At 45.4% G+C, this 8,796-nt stretch overlaps 1 protein-coding gene across 2 annotated transcripts in view; it reads left to right on the top strand.

Annotated features, from left to right (window-relative positions):
* Positions 1–1,697: 1,697 nt before the first annotated feature.
* Positions 1,698–8,796, top strand: part of entpd6 (ectonucleoside triphosphate diphosphohydrolase 6) — a 17,838-nt gene continuing 10,739 nt past the window's right edge. The window contains exons 1-6 of one of the 2 annotated variants that reach the window (XM_037123652.1): positions 1,698–1,821; positions 1,940–1,993; positions 3,032–3,338; positions 4,590–4,666; positions 4,814–4,957; positions 5,819–5,894. In XM_037123652.1, the coding sequence (XP_036979547.1) occupies positions 3,077–3,338; positions 4,590–4,666; positions 4,814–4,957; positions 5,819–5,894 (559 nt within the window). In that variant the 5' untranslated portion in view covers positions 1,698–1,821; positions 1,940–1,993; positions 3,032–3,076. Of the gene's footprint in view, positions 1,822–1,939; positions 1,994–3,028; positions 3,339–4,589; positions 4,667–4,813; positions 4,958–5,818; positions 5,895–8,796 lie in introns of both variants that reach the window. The other variant, XM_037123651.1, reaches the window with a different exon arrangement.

Below are 8,796 nucleotides of genomic sequence, written 5' to 3'. Positions count from 1 at the left end.
TTATTAATATTAATATTGGTATTGTTATTATTATTGTTTTTGTTGTTATCATCATCATCATCATTATTAGTATTAGTATTATCATTATATTCAGTCAGGGCAGTTTCGGTTGTGAACTGAAGGATGTCAGACTGTCTCAGCTGCAGAGGAGCTGATGATGATGATGTTGATCCACTGCGTGTTTCTGTGACACTGAACAGGTTTCATGACGACAGGAAAGTTAATTCTGTGGATGTGGAGAAGCTTCGACAACATATATTTCAGTATTTCATGTCTGCGTGTGTCGATTAACAACTTAGTTGGATTATTGTCTCAAACGGACGTAATTGTCTCTAAATGTCATTTGTATGTAAATCTGCGGGACGATTAGGATCCACTCAGCGCTGCTTTGTTCTGTTGACCATCAGTGTGATGAAAATAAAAAGGCAGCAGAAAGATTACAGAACCATTAAGGTCCCGCGGCGACCCATTAACTGATAAAAAGCTATTAGAGGCTTATAGATTAAATCACATATATGGAGCAGAGTGATGATGAAGGCTCAGCAAGAAGAGGAGGAGGAGGAGCAGCAGGCATGATGGGAACGTAAAGGTCACAGACAGACTGTTTAAAATGAACATCCTTTATCAATACATCTGATCACTTTCTGATCCCTGTCAGCAGACAGGACGTGATGACGTGTGACGTGAGTGTCACGTGAGTTTAACGCGTCAAATACTCTGAAACTTTATTGTCAGGAATGTAAAACAAATCAAAATCAATCACAGTCAGTGTTTTTAAATGTGTGACGCTGCAGTTCCTCTGTGGATCAGAACCAAAACAGTCAGGTTCTGACTTTTCCTCACACGTCAGCCTTTTATTTCCTCTGAACCTGCTGAGCTGTCACCGCCAGAACACCCGAACACAACTCAAGACCAGAGAAACACAAATACCACAAGAAGTAAAAGTACTTTATTACAGAAAGCTGAAAATAACACTCGGACTCATATTACATGAAGCTGACGGTGTTTCACTGAGTTCATCTTCATCTTCATCTTCATGTCCAACAGCAACAGATTCTTCTCAGAGAGAGAAAGGCCTCCACACACACACACACACACACACACACACACACACATTAATCAAATGCTGCTGTCTCAGTGAATGAACCAGCTTCCTCCCACAGACCCTCATCACACACCGCAGCGTCTGATTGGCTGCTGCAGGTTAATGAGATAATGAATGGCGGCGGTTTCTTCACACCAGCTGCTGACACACACACACACACACACACACACACACACACACACACACACACACACACACACACACACACACAATGAAGGGGAATCTGTCTGTTATTGATGAGTCTGCAGTCCTTCCAGCGCCCCCTACAGGCTGCACAGGTCATTACACACTGAGGAACAATTATCTTAAACATCTTTGAAGAAATTAAGGAGCAGATTAATTATCTGAACGTGTTTCTAATTTCTTACTGTTACCCAGATTACTGAAAAATATAATCAGGTAGAATTGAGACATCTTAGGTTTATAAGGATGAAAATTCATTTTTATTCCTTTTTATTTTATTTCAAAGTGAATCTCGCGACAAGTCAAAATATAATGAATCCCAGGTTACATTATTTCCCTTTTTATTGATTATTTCAGTGGAATAAAGGTGTTCTCTGTGCTTACGGCCACGTTACCACCTCCTGTCACCATGACGTCATCAGCCCGCGCCGTGCTGTTGTCAGAGCTGAGATTCAGAGAGCAGGATGAAGGAGCAAGTGGCAAGTGTTTAACTAACGGAGCTGCTGCTGACGGGTTCGGTTCGGTTCGGTCCGGTGAGTAAACACTTGTTTCCGGTTTGTTCTGTGACCAAAGCTGCTGCCACTCAGGCGGGAAGTTAACTTATTGCTACTTTATTCACCTTCATGTTAACCGGCTAACCCTGTTTTTCAGGTTTGAGCCGGCTAGCTGTTAGCATCTGGACATCTGCTGTAAAACTCAGTCAGTGTAAGTTTGTTCTTCCTGACACGGTGTGTGATGAAACAAGACGAGTGTGTTACTGTTGTGTTGATGTAGCTGCTGCTCACCGAACAGAGCAGCTAACATCATCCACACCAAACTCCACTCAAATATCTAATAATTTATGCTGGATTCTCACAGCCACATCTTAATCAGTGGGTCGCTGCCTAAAGTGAACATATCATTAAATCCATTAGATCGTGTTTGAATCCACACTGATCACTTAGAGAACAGTTCAGTTAAAGGTTCTGACATGATGTCACCTGACTAACTGCTAACAGGTTCCTCAGGTTTGATCTGTGAATAATCTTCCGCCTCAGTGTCGACTCCTCCACGTCACTGCAACGCTCATGAATGCCAACCAAACTCCATTCAAAAATCTATCAATTAAAGTTGGATTGGCTTGTTGCTGGGGGCCAACAGGGAGATGATTACGTTGTGACCACCAGGCTGTTTTGTTTTAATCTGCACTTATTACTCAGATTGGCTCCAGCAGCAACACCCCGCAACCCCATGGAAAGGGATAAGCGGTTCGGACAATGACATGACATGACATGACATGACATGACATTCAAACACAGTTTGTGAATGTATGATCTGACATGAATCCAAACCAAATTCATTCAGATATCTGGAAAGTATTTCTTACTATTCCTGATGTGCTGCTGGTGAAAATGCTTTAAAATTACCATCAGTTGTAGTATTTTTTTCAACAAGCTGAAGACTTTAAATTATTAAAATATCTTGAAGATCATATTTTGTGAACATTTTCTGACAGTAACACAATTCATTACTTATTTATCATTCATAGAAATTGTTAATTTACTCTCTAATGTCTATCAAAAGGTACTTGATAGTCTTTAACATAATTAAGATAAAACCAGAAGCTATAACTGGTTATAAAATGTGAACCTGTGCTGATGAGACGCTGTGACAGTTCTCAGCTGCAGGAGACCTGACTGCAGGCTGCAGCAGGTTGTAGAGACGATATTTGTAAAGAAGTATTTTCTGTGGTTCTTCCAGCAGTTTCTCAGGATGCAGCTCTTGTAGCTCCACACAGAATGAGTCGTGATGAAGAAACCAAAGCTGGCTGGAGTTTTCCTCGTCCTCGGCTGCCTGCTCGCCTACCTGATGTTTGTGAAGCGTCACTACTTAGCCACGAAGACTGAAGCCTACAGACTACCTCCCCCTTATCAGCCCGGCTCGGACAAGCTCGGAGATGATGGGCCCGCCTCGGCGCCTGCTGAGCAGAAGTTCCAGTACGGCATCATGTTTGATGCTGGGAGCACTGGGACCAGAATCCACATCTTTAAGTTCCAGTTAGAGGATAAAGGTACAGTAAGAGGACAGAGGGGAGACGTCAATGTCAACAGAGCAATTAAGATGATTCCACACCAAACTCTAGCCAGAAATCCTTCGATTTAAAGATGGGTTGTTCCCTACATACACTCATCATCTTTTTTGTTTTATTTGATGGTGTTGTGTGTCTGTGTGCACATGGGCCAAGTACATCAACATGCATTTCACAAATGAGATTAGTTTTATAGCTGTTGTTGTGTCATCCCTGGAGCGGCTCAGAACAGAGGGAAGCAGCAGCTGTCACGTCTGTACGGTTTGAAACAGAAGATAAAATAACTTCTGGTCTCTGCTGCTGCAGCAGCTTCTCTAAGGGTCCAGTGAAGCTTCATGGTTGCACGTTTGGGCTCCTGATAGGTACAAATATATAATCATCAATTAATAAATTCGTTTTTAATATTTTTATGCAAACATTATTTTATTTTTATGCTATTATTATTTCTGCAATCACAGTTTTGAATTTTCAGCCAATGCCACATTAAAAATGTTTGGGTTTTTTTCTGGTTCTGGGCCTCCGTCACTGGGACAAATAAAACCTGTCGTGTTTCAGCTCCTGGATCAGATATTTGGAGCAGAGGCTGATATTTATTCCAGATATGAAACAGGATATTTGGAGGTTATGTTTCTCTAATCGATGCTAAATGGATTCATATGGATCCTTTCAGATTAAATGATAAAGGTTTATAAGGCGGACTGACTGAATTGCTTTTAGTGTATTTAAAAGCCGACCATGTTGGCCTAACAGTAATTACCAGATGTGAATCCCGGCAGACAAGAGGAGCTTTCGGCTGTAAGTCGACGCTCTGCTGCCAGAGTCAAAATGGACACAAACTCATTAGTGCGTTTTAGAGGTTTTTGGTTTATTAGGCTTAGAGAAAGTTTCCTGCCGAGCTCGGCCAAATGCCTTCGTTATCGCATTTAACAGCTAAGCTAAATCACACAGGCTGAGTGCTGTTTTGGCTCCTTTGTTAGCATCAGAGCTAACCGGACTAATGGCAGCACCTGTTAGTTATACAGACTGAGATTGTCATTAAGAGCTTAATGACAGCTTAAATGTAGGCACAGGTCCAGGGTCAGCCAGTCAGAACGCAACATTAAATTAGATGTGGTGGTAAAACACTGAATCATCACGACTTACTGCCGTTCTTTCAGCATCTCAGACCAGCGGCACAATCTGACGTCTTTATTCTGTTTTTAATCAGTTTCTATAAATGTGTGACTCCTGCAGAAGCTCCCAGACTGGCCCACGAGACGTTCAGAGCCATCAAACCTGGACTTTCTGTGTACGCTGACGATCCAGAGAAGGTAGTTGATATAAATCAGAGTCGTAACTGATCCACAGGAGTCGGACCGGTTCTGAACAGAACTAAATGTTGCTGTTGGCATGTTGCATCCATCAGATCAGTCTCAGTCGGTGTGTCCTGTCCTCTCTGTGTCCTCTGGACTGCCCAGTGTACAGCAGGTATCAAGGAGCTTCTGGAGGTGGCCAAGTCCAGCATCCCGTCCTCCATGTGGACCCTCACCCCTGTGGTCCTGAAGGCCACGGCTGGGCTCCGCCTGCTGCCCGGAGAGAAGGCCCAACACCTGCTGGACCAGGTGAGAAGCACCAGCAGCATTCAGCTCATGTCAGCAGAAGTCATGTGTACGAGTGTCCTGTTATCAGAAGGTCGCTGGTTCAGTTCCCCTGGTCTGCATGTCAAAGTGTCCTTGGGCAAGACACTGAACCCCAAACTGCTCCTGGTGTGCTGGTCGGCATAAATGTAGATGTGAGCTCAGTTTGTCTTTTTCACAACAACAACTTAAAGAATCAAAGAAGAATTTAACTGAGAACATTTCTGCAAATATAAAAATATTTTATATATCAAAGTAAATAATAATAAACACATTTTGATGGAATAGATTAAATGGATGATAAAATACAGAGATTTAAATGATTATAAGTTTAATAAAATCTTGAAAATGTGATGAAATCAAAATAAATATGTTGAAACATTTCTGCATAAAGTTTGAAGCAGCAACATGTGAAAGATGAAGTCAGACGCCTCCTGAGCTGATCAGGTGATCAGACACATGAACATCAGTGTTTAATAATCAATAATGTGCTGCTCCTGTGAGCTGGATCTCACTCAGCTGCTCTGCGTTATGCAAGTGGAAAAAAAGAGAAAGTCTATTAAAGCTTTTAAGTAATCAGTAATAACAGAACTACAGCAGGGAGCCAAAGTGATTTAATCTGAAGCTCTTATGATCAAACACAGAGCTGATTACACAGGATATTAAAATATGGTTATATTAACATGTGATATACAGTAATAAACACTCAGGACACTCTTTCTGTCTCTATTGTCTGCTGCTAATACACACATTCATCATACATGTACTTACATACGATAATGCTGTCAGTCAGTCGCAGTGACTTTGTGTTCTCAGAGGAGCTGAACTTTAAATCTTTGTGTCCAGGTGAGTCAGCTGTTTCTGGAGTCGCCGTTTCTGTCCAGTGATGACAGCGTGTCCATCATGGACGGCACTGACGAAGGTAGGAACTTTATGAACACACAGTCTCACCAGACTCCATTAACAAATGTATTGATTTTAAGAGTTGTTGAGTTAAAACAAACTTTGTAACGTAGTGAAACTGTGTCTCTGACAGATTCTGACTCATTGTGTCCTTGTTGTAAATTCAGCATTAAATGTTTCAGCTGAAGTTGTTTGTCTCCTTGTAAAAAGTGTCAGTTTGTGGCAGCATGTCTGTACCAGCCTGTCTGCTTCTGTGTCTAAAGTGCTAAAGTCTTACCTGCCAACATTGATCAGCTGTTTGAACACACTGTTTACACTGATTTCACCATTTACACTCCATTTATGAAAGAAGAAACATGTTATTGATCTGAACATGTCACATGTTACAAAGACACTAAACAGGAACAATATAGGCGACTTCTTTGTCCCCGTGGAGAAAGTCCCCAGACTCCCTTAACAAATGTGTCAGTTTAGTGAGTTGTTGAGTTGGAGACACTTTATAAACTCTGAGAAACTCTGTCTCTGACTCATTCTGCATTATTTGGACCTTCTTGTTAATTCAGCAAATGTTCTACATGAACTTCTTTCTGTCTTTGAATAGAAACATGGAGTCTGTTTGTCTCAGTGATGGACAGTTTGTGTGTTGGGAGATGAGAACACATGAATCCAGATAAGATCCAGTCCAGCGTCCTGTGGACTGCAGATAGTTTTGGAGGGTTTGTGACCTCATAAGGTCTCATCCTGAACCTGAGCCTCATCTCTTTATTTCTTTATTAGATTACAGAGAAGAACTCATTGTTTGATTTGTTTAATCTGTGAAGCAGCTCAGATGTTTCTCCTTCCTGTTTTTCACTGCACAGAAAACCCTCAGAGGTCCTGCTCTGATTTCCCCAACGAAAACCAATATGCAGGATTAAACAATATGGAGGATTAAACAATATGGAGGATTAAACAATATGGAGGATCAGAAATTAGATGAAACAGGAGACAGGAGTGCTCATGTAGCTGCCACAGCCTGCTTCACCTTTGAAAACCTCCTTATATCCAGTAGCTGCTGCTGTGGACTTCAGTCACAGGAACCAGATGGAGATCTGTTCTGTTTCTGCTCTAAACTTCTGAAAAGTCATTCTGTCCCTGGAGGGAATCACTGGAGCAGCCGTGATTAATGATTAGTTGTCAACTATTAAATCAGTCACAAGTTATTTTAATGATTGATTGATTGGTTTGAATCACGTTCTCTGCTGTCAGCTGGTTTCTTTCTCCGCTGTGATAAAACTGAAGATCTTAGAGAATTCTGAACAGCTGATCACTGAACCAAGAACGTGTTCTACGTTTTCATTTTGAATAATTCGTTAATCAGTTATTACCTGAAATCAGGTGTGTCGCAACATCTCAATGTTCAGGATAAAACCGTGAGAACGTTGCTGAGTTCAGCTGGTCGTCTGTCAGATATCTGGACAAGAGACGAGACACAGCTGAAGACGGATTTGACTGAATTTCATTTCTTTGTTTCTGTTGTCATGATGTGATGAATATCTGATAGAAAGTTGATTTGAAGAGGAACAAACATGTTTCTTGTCTTTGATGTCTTTGATTCATCTTGAATCAGTTTTCTCCAACATAGATCTCAGTTTACTTTATTTAAGTGTCTTCAGATGTGAACCTGCGTGTTAGAAGAGCAGACTGAACCTTTAACAGTCGAGCGAACAGGGGCTCTTATTGATCTCATGGAGGTCAGGTGTGGACCTCCCTCATGTCCAGATGTGGGACCGCGCTCCTCCTCCCCCTCCTGCTCCTCCCTCTCCTCCTCCTCCTCCTCCTGCTCCTCCCCCCCCTGCTCCTCCTGCTCCTCCCTCTCCCCCTCCTGCTCCTCCCTCTCCTCCTCATCCCCCTCCTGCTCCTCCTGCTCCTCCCTCTCCTCCTCCTACCCCTCCTCCCCCCCCTCCCCCTCCTCCTCCTGCTCCTCCCTCTCCTCCTCCTCCCCCTCCTCCCCCTCCTCCCTCTCCTCCTCATCCCCCTCCTGCTCCTCCTGCTCCTCCCTCTCCTCCTCCTCCTGCTCCTCCCTCTCCTCCTCATCCCCCTCCTGCTCCTCCCTCTCCTCCTCCTCCCCCTCCTCCCCCCCTCCCCCTCCTCCTCCTGCTCCTCCCTCTCCTCCTCCTCCTCCTCCCCCTCCTCCCCCTCCTGCTCCCCCTCCTCCCCCTCCTGCTCCTCCCTCTCCTCCTCATCCCCCTCCTGCTCCTCCTGCTCCTCCCTCTCCTCCTCCTCCCCCTCCTCCCCCCCTCCTGCTCCTCCCTCTCCTCCTCCTCCTCCTCCCCCTCCCCCTCCTCCTCCTGCTCCTCCCTCTCCTCCTCCCCCTCCTCCCCCTCCTCCTCCTCCTCCTCCTGCTCCTCCTCCTCCCCCTCCTGCTCCTCCTGCTCCTCCTGCTCCTCCTCCTGCTCCTCCCCCTCCCCCCTGCTCCTCCCTCTCCTCCTCATCCCCCTCCTGCTCCTCCCTCTCCTCCTCCTCCTCCCCCTCCCCCTCCTGCTCCTCCTCCCCCTCCTGCTCCTCCTCCCCCTCCTGCTCCTCCTCCTCCCCTCCTGCTCCTCCTGCTCCTCCTCCTGCTCCTCCCCCTCCCCCTGCTCCTCCCTCTCCTCCTCATCCCCCTCCTGCTCCTCCCTCTCCCCCTCCTCCCCCTCCTCCCCCTCCTCCCTCTCCTCCTCCCCCCCCTCCTGCTCCTCCCTCTCCTCCTCCTCCTCCTCCTCCCCCTCCCCCTGCTCCTCCTGCTCCTCCTCTCCTCCCCCTCCCCTCCTGCTCCTCCCTCTCCCCCTCCTGCTCCTCCCTCTCCTCCTCATCCCCCTCCTGCTCCTCCTGCTCCGCCCTCTCCTCCTCCTCCCCCGCCTGCTCCTCCCTCTCCCCCTCCTCCCCCTCCTCCCTCTCCTCCT

Source organism: Acanthopagrus latus, chromosome 15, assembly GCF_904848185.1.
Source record: "Acanthopagrus latus isolate v.2019 chromosome 15, fAcaLat1.1, whole genome shotgun sequence".
Taxonomy (NCBI): domain Eukaryota; kingdom Metazoa; phylum Chordata; class Actinopteri; order Spariformes; family Sparidae; genus Acanthopagrus; species Acanthopagrus latus.
This window is presented reverse-complemented; position numbering and strand designations above follow the sequence as displayed.